At 33.0% G+C, this 22,354-nt stretch overlaps 1 protein-coding gene across 3 annotated transcripts in view; it reads left to right on the forward strand.

The window, feature by feature from the left end:
- LOC149789090 (stabilizer of axonemal microtubules 6-like) overlaps positions 1–22,354 on the forward strand; it is a 124,474-nt gene that overhangs the window by 11,057 nt on the left and 91,063 nt on the right. For 2 of the 3 annotated variants that reach the window (XM_089975286.1, XM_089975287.1), the window contains exons 3-4: positions 11,795–12,009; positions 17,616–17,954. In XM_089975286.1, coding sequence (XP_089831412.1) covers positions 11,795–12,009; positions 17,616–17,954 — 554 coding nt within the window. Of the gene's footprint in view, positions 1–7,174; positions 7,284–11,794; positions 12,010–17,615; positions 17,955–22,354 lie in introns of all 3 variants that reach the window. The other variant, XM_089975288.1, reaches the window with a different exon arrangement.

Here is a 22,354-nt window from a genome sequence, read left to right on the forward strand (position 1 = left end):
AGATTGTCAGCAGACAGTTTCTGTTATGGGTATTGGTGTGGGATGTGAGGGAGCCAGGAGACAGTACCAGAGACTAATTGCCATTATGGGTATTGGTGTGGGATGTGAGGGAGTCAGGGGACAGTAGTAGAGACTAATTGCCATCATGGGTATTGGGGTTGGCCATGGGTCAGCCAGTGGCATATTTATGTGAGCAATTTACCCACAACTCATTTATACCTGTTTTTGATTAAGTAACTTAAAATGGAAGTTATGTATTATTGACTCAAAGAGGCACTGAACTGCATCTTAGTGATTAAAGGTTAATTATAATACCTTAACTTAAATACTTAGGTACTATTCAGTAACCTTTTTGGCTGGATAAAGCCATGCCTCACAATTATTCTAGATGGTTGTCTCGAATAAAAAGGTCAGTTACTACTGATATTTATGTGTCTTTGAAATTTTTTTGGAGGAAGATGACTATGATTTTCTTTTCATCACCGAGCATGGGCTCTTGCTTTTGTTTGCTTTTGGAGTGCTCCACATGTAGATATAGACATTGCATGCATACAGTATTTATGGAAATGCACAAAAACAAACATAATAATAATAATAATAGCCTTCACTAAGACATGGTTGAATTAATTTATGATGTGTATTGGGTTACATTCTTAGTAACACAATACATAAAGTCAGTGAAAAGTTTAAATATATTTTCATAAAAGATTTTGAAAATAAAATAAAATGAAAAATCACAAATGAAATAACTTTTCCATGAATGAAAACTATACTAAAAATATCAAAACATATTCTCAGTGATTGTTGCATGTTCTAGAAAGGGTAACATTTATATAAAGTGGTGTTTAGATTGTTTGAAAGCGTGTTAAGTCAGGTTCCAGTTATCCAATCACAGAATTAAATTAATGCTAATAAGGCATTAGAATATACAATGAAACCTCTCAAAACAGAAACCTCTGGGACCCAAATTGTTTTCAGTTTTGAAAAGTGTTTGGTTTACTAAGTTTTTTTATAGATGTGGGGGGAAAAAAGATTTTACTAGGCACTTATGCAGTAAGAGAATGTAATTGTGAGAGCATCAGTGTCTGTGCATGTAAGAGTGCACCAAATTAAGAAAGATGTTTTTTTTTAAAAAATACATGTAATTAGTGAAGAATTGGTGAATAATATGCATTTGTTCTGAAAACCATATCCAGTCGTCATCACAATAAACATCTGAGTAATGTTATAAATATGTAACTTGACTATAAGTCCATTGGAATTATGAATGATACTCAACAATGTTTAACTACTCTGTATAATTCCTAATATTCACAGTTCAAGAGAAAGGCTTGGTGAAGGCATGGAACCTTGTCTGTTGTCTCTTACATTTTTCTTTAACTAATATGGCTTGTGTTAATGACTCCATCTATTTTGCCAAATAATACTCAATCTAGCAAGAGTGAAATTTTTTAAATCTCTGTACAAGGTCCAAAACATCAGCTTGCATTACTGAGTGTATCTGACTTTTAGAATACTGCTTTGTTAGTCTCTGTTGGCAAAGTATCAAAATAAGCCACATGCATACATAAACAAGCAAACAATGTTCTGTTAATCATATATACAAATGAATAGCATCAAACACAGTTAGTAAATAAGTAGATAAAACATAGTCTTTCTTAATTGGCTTTGCTACAGACATTTAGTATTTAATAATTCACCGAAAAATCTGGTTCTTTTTTATGGTGCAAAGACTTCAGATTAGCCTATTGTCAGCCGTAACTATGTTAGTGCATGTGCCAAGTATTGTTTTAACCTTGTGTGCCCTTGGAACATTTTCTGAGTCTTTGTTTCACAGATTAGCCCGCTACAGTACTGGCTAAATAATTAATCTCTTCCAGCTTGTGTCAGGAATTCAACAGCTAAAATTTATTTCCAGGTTTGAATTGAGATTTGGAATTGAAATTTTTTTGGAGTTGAGGGGTTTTGGTTTATTGGGAAATAATGTTGATATGAAGGAAACAAAATTTGGGACTAAAATTTGTTTTGATCTTAAGGGGGATCCTGGTATATGAGGTTTCAGTTTTGAGGTGTTTAACTTCAATACATTTATTAAGAATAACAAAGGAAGATCCCATCAAAATAAGTTTTTTTTTTCTTTCTAAATGTTGATTTTTTTTTATCCCAAGAAGTTTTCATTAAAAATAAGTATTATGCTAGATATTAAAGAATAATATGAATTTTTAACTATAGTAAGGCAATGATAAAATAATGAACAAATATTGTTCTCTGCCATGATCATAATGAAGCTGTGCAAAAATTAAGCCCTGATAGAAGAAGGAAATCAACGGAAAACTTTTTGTATTTTCAGAATTAATTTAATAACAAACATAATCTCAAAATTTAAATAAGATGTTCTGACAGATACATGCATCTGTTTTCCTATGACATTTCATAGTAATCAATATGAAAAAACAAAAAACTAGGCAAATGTTTTCTTATGAAATTTCATAGTAATCAGTATTAAAAACCAGGTAAATGTTTTCTTATGACATTTCATAGTAATCAGTATTAAAAGCCAGGTAAATGTTTTCCTATGACATTTCATAGTAATCAGTATTAAAAGCCAGGTAAATGTTTTCATATGACATTTCATAGTAATCAGTATTAAAAACCAGGTAAATGTTTTCCTATGACATTTCATAGTAATCAGTATTAAAAACCAGGTAAATGTTTTCCTATGACATTTCTTAGTAATCAGTATTAAAAACCAGGTAAATGTTTTCCTCTGACATTTCTTAGTAATCAGTCTGAAAAAAACCAGGCAGATGTTTTCATGTGACATTTCATAGTAATCATTATTAAAACTGTGCTGCTAGGTTTTGGTTTTGCCTACTTCGTGACAAGGTCATCTTTATTTTATTATTTGCATTCAGTGTCTGCAGTTCTGAGAGGTGTATATGCTGATTGGATTTGCTGTGCACATTTCATTCTAGTTACAGTGATGTCAAATCAGTGCTCCTGAATGAAAATATTTTAATAAACAAAATGTATGAGATCATTATATTCACAAATATAGAAGTAATTTTTTTCCTTGGTTCATTTTACAGATGGAAGATTTTTTGACTTTATCTTATTATTACCTTTCCTTAATAAAATGAGTGTAATGTGTTGTCTTGATTTAATTCAGGTTTTTTTGGGTAAAATTTAATTTTGTAACAATGTTTGATACATGTAAATCCAACTTTACATTTGTGCTTATTTCAGATTAAACTTATTAAATGATTTATCTCATGAATTTATTTGAAATTAATAATCAGGAAAGATTTTCTATAAATGTACTCCAGATCAGGTTTACTGGATTATTTTTTAGTTGACCAGGTCATGAAGTCAAGTGAGTTGATGGTATGATCTTTTGTTTTGTCATCTGTCATGCATCATCCATTCAAAATGGTTTTGAATTTGCAATTTCTTCTCAAACACCACTCTGTCAAGTTTGACTAGATTTGACAAATAGCATTCTTGCTTGAACCTCTTTAAAATTTGCTTACATTATGTCAATCAGCTGTCAAAGATGGCCACTGTCACTAAATATAGAAAAACCTTTAAACAATCACTTCTCCAGAACTGTTGAACAGAATTTGGCTTATTTTGAAGGAATAAAACATCCTGGCATGATCTTAAAATTGGTTCACATGATGCTGGTTTGCCCACAGATATGGCATCCATTATTAAAAATATACAAACCTTTAAATTTTTTCCAGAATACAACTCAGATTAATTGGATCAATTTTAATGTCATTTTTGAGAAAGCATCCTGACATAAAGGCCTTTTGGAATTTGTACAAATGATTATAATCTCTCAAATATAGTCACCATTACTATAAATTACAACAACATTTAACAGATTTCTTCTTGGAAACTGCCCATCATAATTTGACCAAAATTGAAACAAAGAATAAATTTCAGCAGGAATGGCTTTAAGATTTGTACAATTGATGTTTATTTGCCATTTCATGCTACCACTGTTACTAAAAGCAGAAAATCCTTTGAATAGCTTCTGAAAAAACTATTAGAACTATATGTATTTAATGAAGTTTGGCTGAAAGCATATTGGTAAAAGTTTCTTTTTAAGCTTATAGAAATGAAACCAACATGCCATTAAATATGTTTCTGCTGTCAAAGAAAACTTATAATAATTTATTTTAAAATTCCACTTCACAGAAATAGACCAAAATTGTCAGAAAGTGTCATAGCTTGAAAGTCTGTTGCATTTATGGCAATGGAGCTGATCCACTAGCAATTATGGTGGTCATGACTAAAAATAGATTTTTTTTAACATTATTATCTTATTTTTCCAAACTCTGCTTAACATAATTTTGACCCACTCTGACTATCGTGATGCAGCATTCTTTCAGTACTTGACAAATAATAACATATGGGATGAAGGAAGATAAAAAATGTTGAACCATTGAAACAGTTGTTTTTGTAACATATACACTGTCAACAGCATTGGATTAAATTTCTTCAGATTTTTGATAATTTTGGCCAGCTGATCTTGTATTTGAATGTTAGGCAGATATTAGCCACACAAGTGAGATTGTGACCTACGTGGGTCTTTGTAAGATTTTGTAAATCAGGTTAATGGTTTTTGTCTGGTAAGATACTAGTGTTCCCCATCATTTCCACATGTCAGTATGTCATAACTCATCAATAATACTTAAAAAATAACTCCATTTTCAAGTTTTACAAATTTGCATTGTTAGGCCCCTCTGAAATCATGTAAGTTCCCACCAGTTAATACATAGGTATACAAAAATGTAAACTGTGATGCAGAATTACCACTGAGTAATAATTCATTTTCAAAAAAAATTGTTTAAAAATGTACAAATAAAGATCTATGGTAATATAGTACAGGTTTAAATTTTTTTAGGATTCACTTCTGTTTAAAATGTATTAAAATATATATTTTTGTTTTTGGAAGATAATAGGATGGTTTAGCTTCCTGTCACTAAGTGATCCTATTTTCTTATTAATTTGAACTAAGCTGCATTGACATTATTTAACAGAAGCACATACTTTGAGAAGCCAAAAGTAAAAAGAAGGCTATTAAAATATTTGTACTTGAACTGTTTTGCATACAAAAAAATCACTAATTTCCTAAAGCTGTTGTTAGGCTAATTTGCTCTAGTATTCAGTTTTGATTTGAACAGTGCATATACCCTTTTCATGTCAGGTATCTAAAATATGCATGAACATTAATTGGACTACTAAAATAATCAATATTACTGTATGTTTTTCAATCTGTATTTTGTAAGTATTTGAGCCATAGATACGGTATATCAATCTCAAATGTTAAAAAATAGGATCATTAAATCGATTTCTAGTTAATGATGGATTATTTTTTCATAATTGTAGAAAACTATGCCACCAAAGTTTGATTGTTACCATTATTTACTTGTTTTTGGAACTACTGTCAAATTTGTGAATATAGAATTATTTAAATATAGACCCTATTGAGGCACTGCATGATAAGCCAGCATAGCATGGTATGCACTGATTGTTCTGCAAATGATTTTAGTTGTATGGCATAAAACTGATCTGTAGGTATATCATGTAGTAACAGGCATTATGCTCTATGCAGGTGAATGAAGAATAAAACCTGATCTGTGGGCACATCCTGCAGTGACAGATCAGGAGTTATGTTCTGAGAGTTTTCCATATCATGTTATTATTCTAGGTCTTAAACTGTGTAACAAATGAGAAAGAAAGCAAAACCAAAACGTTTAGTAGAATACAACAAATAATTTAGTTCCCTAGAATAGAAATTGAACATTCAAATGACACTTACAGTATTATGAATAAATCCCAAATAGTCCTAAATGCTCTATCACAAATCCAAAAGTATTAAGTGTTCTGAATAAATTCCAGTAATCTTAAATGTGCATGTGCATCAATTGTTTTAAATGTGCTAATATACCAATAGTCTTGATGTAATCCAGAATGTCTTTTAATGTATTCACAATAATCCCAAAGTAGTTCTTAGTCCATGTAGTCAAGGAGCACTTTGTAATTCCAATGAATAATTTAAAACACAGAAGTAAATAATTCCACAGACTGAACTTAAAACAGAAATGAAAACTTTGTTTACAAAACCTTTATATACTAATTTCACTTGACACAAGACACAATTACCCTTTGCCCAGGATGTTGGTCATTTTCAAATGGAAAATTCCATCAAATTTTAAACAACTTTAAGCCTTGAACATAAACTTTATAAACATGTTGTTTACCATTTATAATCATTACACAAATCAGGAAAGCAAATCATGATAATAGTCCAGTAGGCCAAAATGCTGCACTGAATCATGGATAAAGGTCAATCACATAATATGAATTAAATGCACATAACAATCAGAGGTGATAAAGTATTTGCCAAATTTATACTTTGATACATATTATGTGTGCATGATACAATGTATGCATGCAACTGTGTTGCTTCTGATAAGATGCACATGACTCTTGTGATTGCCTTTCTATGAAGGAAAAGTAAGTACTGTTTACATGTACATGTTGTTATAGATGATTTAAACTTTTCATAGGTCATTTTGTCCTTCATTGAAACACAGCAGCTCCAGATCATCATTATGTACATAGTGCAGTTTAGTGTTTATATGTGGAACACCTACTGCTAAGAGTCCTTTACATATGTTGTGCAGCATAAACTCCTACACAAAGTCCTTATTTATTTAGTTAAGTATAACCTCTTACAGAGAGTCTTGATGTATGTAGTATGGTATAGAACCAAATTAGACTGTACATCTGCAATCAGAATTAAACAGTGGTCTTTATTGGAATGGTCACAATGGGAAGTTTTGCTGTATATTTTGGTAGAGTTGTTTTTATTTGCTGTCACTAGTACACCCCTTAATTCCTGTTTTGGAAAAAACAAGGATGTTGGCTTTATGTAGTATGCCCTTGCATTTCTAATGTTTGTGTGGATTTTCTTTTCTTTCAGCAGTCAGAGAGGTTTAATTTTGGTGCCTTCAAATAACATGTACCCATGTTCCAGCTCTCAGAATATGCTTGGTGTTTGTAAAACCCAAGGTGTTTAGTTATTTTGGTCAAAAGCACGTTCATATAATGATCATGAGAGCTAGCTTTTACCACAGTCCCTGTTCTGCTTTGTTTGCAGGTGAACTCAGAGTACCACACCAGCTTCAAACCTCAGCAGTCCTACAAAAGTGCCTCCTTTATACCCACCCCAGAGCAACAGGCCCCAACCGCTGGTGTGAAGTCCCAATGTATGGGTTTCCTATCATATTTAATAGAGAATTGTAGACAATATGCACTTCTGTTTTGTTTCTCTGGTTCTTTTACCCAATGATTGCTTTAATACATACTTATGAGTTCAGACAATCATAGAAGTCATTCAAAGGTCATCACATTCACTGTTCATTTAGTTTTATGCAGCCTGTTTTATTTGCATATTTTGTCCAGATTACTAGGGTTGGACTTTACATGTATTTTAAACAGGTGTAAACCTGACTTTTTGTATCATTGGCAACAGTTGTTGTTTAAAATGATAAATAAAAATAAGATTTTTGTCCATATATTTCATCTATCTGTTCACTTGACATGATTAGCTTTCAGTTTAAGCTTTTTAAAAAGGCCCAAATCTTCTGCTTGCATTAGTAGACTTTTTTCACACCGCATCTAGATTTACATGCAAAACTTTATTGTAAGTTGCAAAAACAGGTTAATGGTTTGCATCAATGGAGTTGGTTGGAAGTGAGACAGGTGAGTCTAAGGAGTAGGTCAGAGGTGAGACAGGTGAGTCTAAGGAGTAGGTCAGAGGTGAGACAGGTGAGTCTAAGGAGTAGGTCAGAGGTGAGACAGGTGAGTCTAAGGTGTAGGTCAGAGGGAGGAAAGGTGAATCTAATGTGTAGGTCAGAGGTAACACAGTTGAGTCTAAGAAATAGGTCAGAGGTAAGACAGATGAGTCTAAGGAGTAGGTCAGAGGTGAGACAGGCGAGTGTATGGAGTAGATCAAAGGTGAAATAGGTGAGTCTGAGGATTAAGTCAGAAGTGAGACAGGTAAGTCAAAGGAGCAGGTTAGAGTTGAGACAGGTGAAACACATTTAAGAAATTCTGTATCACAGGCAACAGGTCCATCAAGTTTGAATTTTTATAAAATAGGTTAATTTTTTTAAAAGAATATATTGTAGGTTATTAGAGCTGTTTACATTGCTGAAACCACCTTTGTTACATTGATAATTTAAAAAGTTCACTCTCTGACTTTTGGGGGGGAATGTCAGAAATCATTTGCTGACACCAGTTAGTGCAAAATATTAATTGCACAAATTTGTCCTTCCTTTATGAACATTACAGGTGCATCTCTATTTTGAAAAGAAAATAAACTGAGAGATTGGTATGATATGACCTTTTGACTTTCACAATGAAAGATAATAATACAAAAATTGGTGCATCAGTAGACAGATAATAGTAGAAAAGTCAGGATGGCAAATGCTTTTGTACAAACCATGCATAATTAATGGGGCTCTCAACAGAGTTTCAGTGTAAGGAATCCTGGATACTTCACTCATGGAACTCATGAGTCCCTGGCCTATTTCAGAAAGTCTCAGACATAAATTTGGGAGTCCATCACTTTTAAAAGGAAAGAAAGAAAATTGATATGGTATAATAATCATTATTTTATTTATGCCAAGATTTAATTATTAGCCATTTATAATAACAGACTAAAAAGAAAAATAAATATTTGTGAGGAAATGAATGTTGTTGTTGTAGGATTTAATGCCATTTTTCAGCACAAGATAGGCTATACATGGCAGCCAGTATAATTGGTGGAGGAATAACCCTGGGAAGAACCACCGACCCACAAGAAGCTACTGGCAGGCTTTCTCACGTATCCACGTTAGCTGAGCCAGAGACTCGAGCTCACGCAGACAGAGGTGAGATGGCAGTGATCCATAACGGTGAGCGCTTTAGACCACTCGGCCACTTGGGGCCCCTGAAATGAATGTTAAAATATCATTCAAGTAAATTTTTAATTTGCACCCTCAACAACAATACTAAAACAAAAATAACCCAGAACAATATAATCATCAGCTAGTTTCAAGCCCATGAATGATTTTTTAAAGCTTTCTCTACATGTAAAATAGCATCTTTTAATTAACACTTAAAGAAATTTAAATGAGCAAACACCTTGTTTTACATTGTACTGTGTATATAAAAGTAAATTACTATCATTGAATGAAACAAAGAAGGAATTAAAAAATGTGCCAAGCATCATACATGTAGAAAAAACTAATCTAAATAAATTAATTAATAAACAGTGTTAAATGCTTAAGAGTTGGCCCAAAGGAATAAAGGTGGGCTCTGTAGAAAAGATAAATTTAACTTGGTACATATATGGTACCTAAATTGCTTGAGACAGCAGATTGCTTGAGACAGCAGATGTGAACTGTTGTCAAAATGAAAATTCATGCCATCGTTAGTACTGATGCTTAAATTAAATAGGTTAAGTGGAACTTTTGCCCATTTGCTGACTTTTGTTGGTATTGGTGTCACTTATTCTCATGTCTATTTCAAGATAAATGAAAATAAATTTTGCTGACTCATTTTTACAAGTTGATGTACATTTCTGCATTCTTTAAAAAGTGTTTACTGATCCCATGATGCCCTATAATCATTTATTTGCTGAAAAAATGCAGGTGCTTACATACACTCTCAATAGAACATTGGTTTCTTTGAAGTCATTACAGAGTAGCCATCCTTTTCACAAGATAACTATAGTGATGAGAATTAACTGTTTCTTAGTCACATTATTCTCTTGTCTGTTTACTTATCTCAGACCTTTAGCTGTTTAACAGAGTAGCCATGGCAGATCAAAATATAAAATGGTATGGGGAAAATGAGGCATATTATGGGGACACATTACTCAGGAGAGAAAAGGTGCATTTTTTAGAATTTCATGTATATTTGAGTTGGAAGCTCATGTCCTTGAGAATCCTGATTAACTTTGGTTAGCATAGCAGAAAGTATAGCATGCCCTCCCAGTGTCTGAGTATTGTTTCCAGGCATTTTGATCCATGCCTAAAACCTGTTCCTTGAAAGCATAAGAGACTTAAATGGAAATCAAACCATTAATCATAACAGTGCATGTTTAAAAGCTGAGGAAAGTGAAGCTTGTTTTCAGAATCTTTTCATCATTTAATGGAATATATGAATAGTCGGGTTTCCCAAAGACTGAACTAACTGATTGTTCTTGGTGACCATGGTTATAAGACAAGCATTTCAGATAATTTAGAATTGCAAAAATCTCACATTCACTCCAAAAATCAATTTAAACCTAGTATGACAACTATTAGTTTAAACTGGTTTTTGGAATGAATGTGAGTTTCAGATTATGTATTCTAGTTATTGATTGGTGGTCTTAAGCAAACGTGATTGAGACGCTCAAACATCCAGTGCTTTAGTTTTTAATTATTGATAACTCATCAAGACCTATTTGTGTTATTGCTTGAACTTCAAAAACATGTTTTCAATGGGCTTGCGCTATTTGGTATTTTTTCTGTAACCCACTTTGCAATAATGATAATAGTGTACAGCAACTTGATGCAAGTAAAACTGTTTACTCATCAGTGATCCTGCCAAGCTTGATCACTCCACAACCAATGACCACAAACCAGGTATTTTTGTTCACTTTTAGATAAAAGTGTGTTGTCTTTTAAATTGTTTGCTTTGAGCTTTTATGCATGTAGTGCTGGGCTTTTATAGATTTCTGTGAACATCTTGCTTTTCATTGATTCGTCTGTATATAATGTTTCTAGTACACACTGTTAGGAAACCAGAAAGATAGCAGGAATGTAGGCTTAATGTGTTACAGTTTATTTTGCATATGGTCCAGCAAAAGTTAGCTATGCTTAAAGTTAGTGATGACATCATTAAGGTTATTGTGTTTTAAATGTGTAACAAATTCTATAAAAGAATTTTCACAAGCTTCATGTGGAAATTCAATGAGAGAACTGTCAGTGTTATATGAATAGTACTGTATTTCACAATGCAAGCAAATAAGCAATTCAAAAACATTTTATGTTACAGATATGAATAATTCACTAATTCACACAACCTAATTATACAAAAAGTGCAGTAGTGTAACTGTTTTCATGTTAAATGTAATTCACTAATTCACACATCTTAATGATACAAAAATTTCAGCAGTATTACTGTCTTCATGTTAAATATAATTCACTAATTCACACAGCATAATGATACAAAAAGTACATTTACTATTACTATCTAGATGTTAAATGTAATTCATTAATTCACACTACTGATACAAAAAGTAGAGTAGTATGATTGTATTCATGTTAAATGTAATTCATTAATTCACAGTAATGATAAAGAAATTACAGATACAGTTACTATCTAGATGTTAAATGTAATTCATTAATTCACACATCCTAATGATACAAAAAGTACAGTAGTATTACTGTCTTCATGTTAGATGTAATTGTTTGTCTTAGACATTCACAAATGGCCTACTTTTTCATGATATAGACAAAATATATCAATCTTTGTTGAATATTGCAGAGAGAGAGAGAGAATAACTCCTTCTGCCAAATAATAATTTTTCTCTCGAGGCAGATTCTTATAGTCTCTCATGACAGGCCATAATGTTATATTGTGGTCTTATTGCAGCGGTCTCTTAAGAACAGTTTTACTGTATATAATTTTTCACTGCAACCTCAAAAACCTCAGTATATTTGACCTTGTCTTATTTTCCTCCCAGTTGTAAAGACAGAACCACCATTGCAGAGTAAGAAGCGGACTCCAGGACCAGCTACAACCCTTGGGGCCAATTATTACCAACAAAGCCTAGATGATGATGCTTATTACCTCCTTGGCAACCAGGACAAATTTGCCAAAAATGTCAGATACAGGCCAAAATCAGCTGGTAATTACAGGAGAGGAGCTTCTCCACCAAAACAACAAAAACTGGAGGAGGTAATACCATTTGTTAACTTTATCACAGTGTGAGGACATAATCCATGACCTCGTTACAGTTTTAACTAGGACTAATTCTTCACATCTGTTGACTCGTTTGAAGTAATGCTTTATTGAATATCAAGAAAATAGATTCAAAGGCCAATATGACTTTTTCCCTTAGCATGTCATTTGAAGTAATGTTATCTTGAATGCCATGAAGAAATTCAAAGACAAATATGACTTTTTCCCTTAGCATGTCATTTGAAGTAATGTTATCTTGAATGCCATGAAGAAATTCAAAGACAAATATGACTTTTTCCCTTAGCATGTCATTTGAAGTAATGTTATCTTGAATGCCATGAAGAAATTCAAAGGCCAATATGACTTTTTCCCCTAGCATGTCATTTGAAGTAATGTTATCTTGAATGCCATGAAGAAATTCAAAGGCCAATATGACTTTTTCCCTTAGCATGTCATTTGAAGTAATGTTATCTTGAATGCCATGAAGAAATTCAAAGGCCAATATGACTTTTTCCCTTAGCATGTCATTTGAAGTAATGTTATCTTGAATGCCATGAAGAAATTCAAAGGCAAATATGAATTTTTCCCTTAGCATGTCATTTGAAGTAATGTTAACTTGAATGTCATGAATAAATTCAAAGACCAATATGAATTTTTCCCTTAGATTGTCATTTGGAGTAATGTTTATCTTGAATGTCATAAAGAGATTCAAAAGGCAGAAATGACTGTTTCCCTTGGCATGTAGTTTGAAGTAATGTGTTTTGAATGTCAAGAAGACAGATTAAAATGCACAAAATTACTTTTTTTCTTAGTATATAGATGATACTGTGTAGAACATCATATATATATATATATATATATATATATATATATATATATATATATATATATATATATATATACACACACAACAGAATCCTACTGTCCTTTTGAATTAAACTCACAGACACACAGGCATCATTTGAAGATTACAGCTTTTTTAAAAATATTAGTTAAGGAGAATATAATTTTTTTTCCCCAATCACCTGAGAGGAACACATCTGGAAGAATGCCACATTACATCAATGTAAATATAAACTGAAACTGAAAACTGATGAATAATTTACATCATGTAATTCTCACATGACAAAGCCATGTTCAGTTTAAGTTGATCACCTTCTTGGGACAAAACTTGTCTTCCTCACCTGCAGAAAGCCATGCCTATTATTTCATCATTAATATGAATATTACTTGCTTTCTACATCTGATTCACCATAATTATGAATATTTATGTGATAAATTCCTTTAAAATAATGCATTAATTTCATACTTAGTCTATTTTTTATATTTCATTCTGAATTATAGTAACATTTTCTTATGGTGTTATTCTTATGGTCTTATTTATTACTATGCTTATGATGTCACAAATATCTACAGTGTTTCTTGCACTTTTAGTATTCAATGGAAAATGTTTGCTAGTCTTAAACAGTAACTAAACATTTTATAACCTTTCTAATAAAGTAAACTGCTGCATATTTTCAAGCTATTTACATGCTGATGATATGGCATCATTTTATCCAACACACTGTCTTGGTGAGTAATTGGAGAAAAATAACCCATCATTTACATTGGTGGAGGATAGGGTAATACCATTCTTACAATCAAAATTCCTTGGCAAGAGCAAGGATTTGTTGAATTCCTGCCTTCAGATTTTCACCATATAACTGACAACACACAGTACAAATCTAGTATCTAACTAGCCTGAGCGCTTTCGACTCTTTAATGAGTCTTTTTCAAAGGCAAATACAAAACAGACAAAACAAACAAATAAAACAGAAAAATGGCTATGTTGGTGAAAAACTAAACATACATGGTTCAAACAAACATGCAAAACAGAGAATGTCATTTATCTCAGCACATGTAAGAGCTTTAATCTTCAGTATGTTGGAGAAACTGAAAAGCTACACGTAAGGATCAACCTTCATAGCTCTGATTGGATGACAAAGAAGCTGTACAGAAGCCCAGTCGCAGAACACTTCTCCTCCCCTGGCCACACTTTCAGTGATATAGCACTTATTGCAATTGTTCACAACCACAACTGGAGTTCCCAAACCAGGAAAGAAAAGGAATCTTACTTACCTTAGAACATTGAAACCAAGTTATTTAAACCAAGAAGACTAGAGAAAGACAACCATGCACAAATAAAATTATCTTTTGCAACCGACACATTTTCTTTTAAATAATTCTCTAAATTTGCCTAATAGCCCATGACTACTATAACAATGAAATATCAGGGATTTATTTTATGCTAAGCAGTGAATTACTTGATTTTCTAATTAAAATAATATTGATATTTCATTGTAGTGAAAAAATAACAATATTTTTTCACTACAGGAACTACTTTTTTGGGTCAGAACATACTTACCTCCCTTTGATTTTCTGTTTTAATAAAAAAAAAAATTATATATTGATGAATTACTTGTGGTTGTTTTCTTATTAATAATCCCTGTTTGTTATCCTTGAAACTTGTAGTCTGTTATTCTGGAAATATCAGTTAATTTTTATCAGTCTGATGTGGAACTAATTTTGTGTGCAGATACACATAGCACAGCATAACATGTACAGTAAACAGATAACATAACTGTAAGAAATCTGCTAATTCACTGTGTCACAAACTTTAAGTAGCCAATGTATGTAAGCAAAAAATAAAAAGAATATATGCTTGAAACAAGTGAATAACAGATACATTTCATCTCGTGGGTGAAAAACTCTAGTATTTTCACTCGTGGCTTTGCCCCTTGTGAAAATACTGAGTTTTACATCCACTTGATGAAATATATCCATTATTCACTTGTTTCAAGCAAATATCCTCTATATAATTTGTGCTTACATAAAATAACATGTCGTTATGGCTCATCAGTTTCTAGGTCAATAAAAATATTTGCCAGTATCAGCAACAAGCTGAAATTAGTTGAAACATAATAAAGTTAAAAGGTTTAATGCCTGTAGAAACATCCATGTAAAGTTTCGCAAACATGACTGTTTTTTCGTTTTATTTGTTGGTCTTGTCTATGTTTTGCATTTGTCTTTGAAAAAGACTCATTAGAGTCAAAAGTGCTCAGGCTAGCTAGATACTAGTTTCGCACTGTTTGTTGTCAGTTTATTACATTTATCTGAATCAATCTCTGACACAATGACCCCTACCTGGAACCAATGCACTCGAAAGGATTGTTATTCACCATATGATCTGTATTCTTTATATATAGATTACTTAAATATGAAAGGGCTTGGCATCTCATGTTGGTAGGTATTCAAGTAATGCAATAAATTGATTACTTAACTATGAAAAGGCATGACATCTCATGTTGGTATGTATTCAAGAAACACAATAAATAGATGACTTAGATATGAAAGAGCATGGCATCTCATGTTGGTATGTATTCAAGGAACACAATAAATAGATGACTTAAATATGAAAGGACATGACATCTCATTTTGGTAGGCATTCAAGTAACACAATAAATAGGTGACTTAAATATGAAAGGGCATGAATCTCATGTTGGTAGGTATTCAAGTAACACAGTAAATAGATAACTTAAATATAAAAGGGCATGAAGAATCTCATGTTGGTATGGATTCAAGTAACACAATAGATAGATGACTTAGATATGAAAGGGCATGACATCTCATCTTGATGTGAATTCAAGTAACACAATAAATAGATAACTTAGATATGAAAGGGCTTGACATCATGTTGGTGTGGATTCAAGTAACACAATAAATAGATGACTTAGATATGAAAGGGCATGACATCTCATGTTGGTGTGGATTCAAGTAACACAATAAATAGATGACTTAGATATGAAAGGGCATGACATCTCATGGTGGTGTGGATTCAAGTAACACAATATTAACAGATAACTTAAATATGAAAGGGCATGACATCTCATGTTGGTGTGGATTCAAGTAATACAATAAATAGATAACTTAAATATGAAAAGGCATGAAGAATCTCATGTTGGTAGGTATTCAAGTAACACAATAAATAGATGACTTAAATATGAAAGGGCATGGCATCTCATGTTGATAGGTATTCAAGTAACACAATAAATAGATGACTTAGATATGAAAGGGCATGACATCTCATGTTGGTGTGGATTCAAGTAACACAATAAATAGATGACTTAGATATGAAAGGGCATGACATCTCATGGTGGTGTGGATTCAAGTAACACAATATTAACAGATAACTTAAATATGAAAGGGCATGACATCTCATGTTGGTGTGGATTCAAGTAATACAATAAATAGATAACTTAAATATGAAAAGGCATGAAGAATCTCATGTTGGTAGGTATTCAAGTAACACAATAAATAGATGACTTAAATATGAAAGGGCATGGCATCTCATGTTGATAGGTATTCAAGTAACACAATAAATAGATGACTTAGGTATGAAAGGGCATGATATCTCATGTTGGTAGGCATTCAAGTAGCGCAATAAATAGATGACTTAAATATGAAATATGAAACACAATAAATAGATGATTTAGGTATGAAAGGGCATGATATCTCATGTTGGTAGGCATTCAAGTAGCGCAATAAATAGATGACTTAAATATGAAATGGCATGACATCTCATGTTGATAGGTATTCAAGTAGCACAATAAATAGATGACTTAAATATAAAAGGGCATGGCATCTCATGTTGATAGGTATTCAAGTAACACAATAAATAGATGACTTAAATATGAAAGGGCATGGCATCTCATGTTGATAGGTATTCAAGTAGCGCAATAAATAGATGACTTAAATATGAAATGGCATGACATCTCATGCTGGTAGGTATTCAAGTAAGTAGATGACTTAAATATGAAAGGGCACAACATCTCATCTTTTATTTGATACATCTGATACAAGACCACATTGTTGACTATTATGATAATGACAGGTTGAAATTTTCACCACTACAGTGGATGGATGAATAATGGCTGTATTTTAGTTATCTGTGAGCAGTATCACTGAATTCTTGTTAGCTTATTAGCATTAATTTTGATTGCTGCTACTTCACATGTTGGCGGGGGCCCCGAGTGGCCGAGTGGTCTAAAGCGCTCTTCGTTACGGATCACTGCCATCTCACCTTTGTCTGCGGCGGTTCGAGTCTAAGATTCAGCCAATGTGGGTATGTGAGAAAGCTTGCCAGTAGCTTCTCGTGGGTTGGTGGTTCTTTCCGGGGTTTTCTCTGGTTCTTCCTCCACCATTAATACTGGCCACCATGTATAGCCTATCATGTGCTGCAAAATGGCGTTAAACCCCACAACAACAACAACAACAACTTCACATGTTGGCAGATTGGTGTATTATATACTGCTTGTGGTACTTCTTTATCTAAGGAGAAAACACTAAATAACACAGACACACACACACAGACAGACACATGAGTACATTTGGGGTGGGAAGAGGTGTCACTGAAAATTGATTACCTTTTATGTATGTATTGCAGTCCTTAGTTTGATTCAAAATGATGACTATCAGGGAACATTGTCGTACTAAATGTATTACATGAAAATCTGGATTATGACCTTTCGTGATGCGTTAAAGCCATTGTGTGCTATTGTTTGCAGAGTGAGAACACTGACAAGGAGAATCTCAAGCCAAATTACAAACCTCCCCCTAAAGTAAATACTGAGAAGTTCAGTCAGCCACCTACACCTCTAGCACCAAGGAAACCAAAGGATCAGTCATCAAGCCCAGTTCGAAAAATCAAGGAAGATAGAGTGGTCCAGTCAAAAGCCAGAAAACAGGAGGATGTAAAAGGTTCTCAGAAGGTATCACAGAATGAGAACATTGATAGGAGAGAGGTGATGAAGCAGTCCCAGAAGGACAAGATTATTGACAACATGAATGAGTTTGTGCAGACAAATATGGAAAAGGGTGTAACTGACTCTGCCCCTGAGGCACCAGTAAGAACTACATTCTACTGTATCTATCAATTAGCATGAATCCTGAATTGTAGTCACAGCATGACATGTTAGTTAAGTCAATTAATTTCAAAACAGTTTTGGAGAATTTCAAACTTGTATTCATTTTATGCACCACATGTGGTGAATATGGAAATCAGCATGTCTGTTCAGTTAATATTTGCATTGGGGGCATTGATGTTGATGAACACATTTCTACTTATGCCTCTATTTTTAAAGTACAGACAGACATTGTGTGGCATTTCCATGTTCATGGAAGAAAGCAGTTATTTTATAGATATAACTGTCACCATTGGATTGTAAACTTTTGTGATTGGACATCACTTAATGGTCATTTGTGGAAGTTTCAGTTTGAAATTTATTTTTAAATCTTCCATGAAAACCCTCATATTCATTATTACTGTAAATTTTTTATTGCTTGGTTTACAAATAATTGCATTTAAAAAGTATGATCCTTAGATGTTGGTGCAGATACTACCTGTCCCTTATATGTATGTTGATGCGAAATATCACTGGAAGAAAGAACTCACTATGGTAGAGATTATAGTGTTGGAAAATTGTGATGGGTTATGAATGATTAGTGACCCAGTGGACATTTTAAAAACGTAAAGCAAATATTGTTGCATGCATGATCAATATGGTCATTGATATATTTAGATTGATATAAATTATTGGAATTTTGAACTACATCTGATTTCCATCTCCTAATCAAAATTTATGGAGAGTAATTCTTCAGAATAAACTGCTGGTCTTTAAAACAGTACATGAAGGACCCTGCCAATTTTTAATGTAACTCGAAACATAATATAAATTTTCCATATACTGCTTTATTTTTGCTGCTCATTTTTTTCCATCATAAATAATGGTGGCTGATGCAAACGTTATGTTAAAAGAACAGAATCTGGAAGGAAAATTTTATATGAATAATAAAAGTTCCCCAGGTTACTGCTGTGACCTGTTCTGACACTTGATCCAGTATATCATAATATAACAAGAAAAGGCTAGTAGTCCCCCTTTTATAAGGCCACCCCTAATGCAGCAGGGAAGTGGCCTTATAATGAGGGTGGCCTTTCTAGAGGGGGATGACAAATGTGAATAGTAAATACGTATGAAGAAAGTCACATATACATTTAATTCTAAAAACATTTAATATTTTCATTAAAAAATCACATGCATGTTGTGAAATAAATGTAATACAAACTGTCATCATTTTCAGAAGAATGCTATGAATAACCATTGACATAATTTTAAAACTGTCTTTATAATTATGTTACAGATCACATCATCTGTCACTTTGTTGGTAACAGTCTAAAAAACAAACCAGTCTCATCACAATAAAAAATATCTTTGCTGTCATATCCCCTGCATATATCATTTAGTCTTTTGTTCCAATCTTCGACAACTTCATTATTAACATCAGCTGATTCTCTACTAAGGACAGAACACTTAATATTGTGTCGCACTTGAAATCTGTGTGACCATCCGTTACTTGCAGTAAAGTCATCATATCCCAATTCAACTGACAAAATTGTTGCTTTTTCTTGTCATTCAAATTAGGATACAAACGTATCCTGGCTCAAACAATCTTCCTTTCTCTGTCCATTTCACCATCCCACTTCTGCAGAATTGTTTCATTATCTTTCATGATATTGTTTATCTGAGTCTTCCCGACATTAGTTTTCTACAAGAATCCTCGACCCCCCCCCCCCCGTCAGCTGAATTATTTTCACTTTCTCTTCTAAACTGAGAATTTTTCTTTTCCTCGATGACATGTTGATCTTTTTGCAGTAAGTTATTCATGTTGCCAACTACATTACTGATAAAACAATTTTGTATGCATCTAAACAAATTGCCGTGTTTTTAAAGGAAGTGATCTTGTCATGTGATTCGTTAGTCGCAGTCTAGTACCCTATTTTTTTATACATTTCTTTACACTAAGTGAGGGAAGCCAAAACGGTTTCGATATGTACCATTAACATCACGCAGAATTGACCTCGTGGCTGTTAGGATTTGTAATTTTGAAAATTATTGTCAGTAGTAATGCCACTAATTATCAAAGTGAACAAGCTCAACATCTTACTAAAGGAAGCCATAAAGGCTATCAAACCATTTTCCTGCTGACTTGTGTATTGTACATCGATACTGACTCTTCTCAGCTGTTACTACTGTTCAATAATTGTAATCTTAACAATTATCAGAGTGACTAAACTGGACATCTTATGATAACACAGCAGTAAGGCTAATTGGATTGCATGTACTTACCCTTTTGTATGGATTAAAATTTGAGTCTTTTTCGGTTTTTATGGAATAAATTTGACTACTCGTGAGGCATAAATGATTTAATATTAACCTTAGTGGTACATGTAATTTACTCAAAACCTCTTTCAGTAACAAAAATCTGACATCGGGAAACAGAAATCAGATTAAATTAAAACACGTTATGAATAAAATACTGTGACGGGTAAATTTTATATTATTGCACTAATATGCTGGCCGCTAGTCACGTTAGCCGGGTGGTCTTTCGTGAGGGGTACTTTTGAACACAAACTCGTCTGTGCCAATGGATTCTGGCCCTAAGGAGCGCGTGGCCGCTGGTCAGGGGGGGCTGTTCAAGAGGGGGACTACTGTATAACAAGAAAAGGCTAGTAACTCCAAAACACTTTATTCCCCTTTGGTGGCTGTTCCCATCCACGAAGGCACTCAGTTATTGTCTCTGACTCATTTTACTCCTGGTATATTTTTCATTCATCAAGACATTGTTTACTTGTATGCACTGGACCAAAACTGAAGTTACAGATCTTAAAATGTATGACTTGTGGGAACTTTTGCCTGGTCTGATAAAGTCATATTTTACCATTCACTTGAATCATCTCTTAGAATCCTGTTTCATGGAAGAAGTACATATGTGTTGGCACAATTCCAGTCAGTTGTAATTCCATGAATACAAAATTACCTGTATCCTGAGTGAAGAGTTCCATTGTGAATGGTGATTAGCTCAAAAGTTACTACTTCCATCTTTCAGCAGTTCATTAGTCAAAATTTAGTGGACTCATTATTTCTGAAAATCAGAATGGCATGTATTGCCCTTCTCAAATTGATGATGGCATGTTTCATAGAGTTGCACATCTCTGTCAGTAGTGGTAGTCGACAGGTGAACATAACTTTGTTGGACCAGGCAATACCTTGTACAGTTCTTATGGTTTAGGGAGTGTAACTTCTGCTTGGTCCAGTGCAGAAAACTGAAAAATGTCTTAAGAACTAGAATAAATTATATAAGAATTTGAATGAACAATAGATTATGATTGAGTGTTTTTATGGATAGGAATAGCAGCAAGAGATTGAGGGTCATGTGTGGAACAGAATTATTTAAAGTTACTAACCTTGTCTTGTTTATAGCAATGATATACAGTTGCAGAATGGGTCATACTAATAAGCTGAGGAATTTTTGCCACTCCGTGGGGTTCTTCTTCTTCAGGCTTTTGATGTTTTTCATTTGGCTTGCATCAGCCATCTATGTTATAAATCTATTTTAAAAAAGTTTATTAAACATAATTATGTGTTTACAGTTCAGATTTTGCACTCATATAAGGAATCCACTTAGTTTGAATATTCCTATTTTTATTCTTTTTCATCTACTTTCTCTCTCTGTGACTCCTATCTCTCCAATAATTGCCCAAATGATCTAAATTCATTTTTCACTGTTCAAAAGGATCTGTGATGATTTGATCACTTCATATATGTTTGGAAGAAAAACATCAAAATGAGAAATAGGTCTGTTCTAAGACTCGTCATAATGCTTCCTTGTTTGGCACATTATAATTGGCACAGCAGCATTTTTTGTCATTTTTGAAAACAAAAATTAAAAAAGAACACAATCACCTTTTTCTTTTTTGCATCACAATTTGTGACCATAAACTGCAAAAAAGCAGCAATTTCCATTAAAATGATTGTGCAGTCAATACACTTCTACATCAGTGGTTGGTTGACTTGTTCTAGAATAATGTCACACATAGTAGCAAACCAAGCTTTAGTCAAGGGAGATAATGCACATGGTAAATTTGAACACACTGTTCATTATTTGTAAAGGTGAAATTTGAAATATTGGGTGGAAGATGTTTTACTTGAGAAGTGGACTATACATAGTGTTTTAAAAGAAGATTTTCAATATTTTTATATTACGACCTTCAAAAAGAGTACAAATATGGAACTGCAAATAGATAAAGAAGTACCTTAAAACATCCTTACTGCATATGTACTTTTGTTAGATTATACTTTTGAAAAATGATTTGAAACTGTCTTTATGACTTTCTTATACTCATACATGTATTGCATTTTATAATTATTTCATTCCAATTATATGTATGGAATGCTATACTTTTAAG

This window comes from Sinohyriopsis cumingii, chromosome 11 (genome assembly GCF_028554795.1).
Source record: "Sinohyriopsis cumingii isolate HCF-2022 chromosome 11, ASM2855479v2, whole genome shotgun sequence".
NCBI classification, from domain to species: Eukaryota; Metazoa; Mollusca; class Bivalvia; order Unionida; family Unionidae; genus Sinohyriopsis; species Sinohyriopsis cumingii.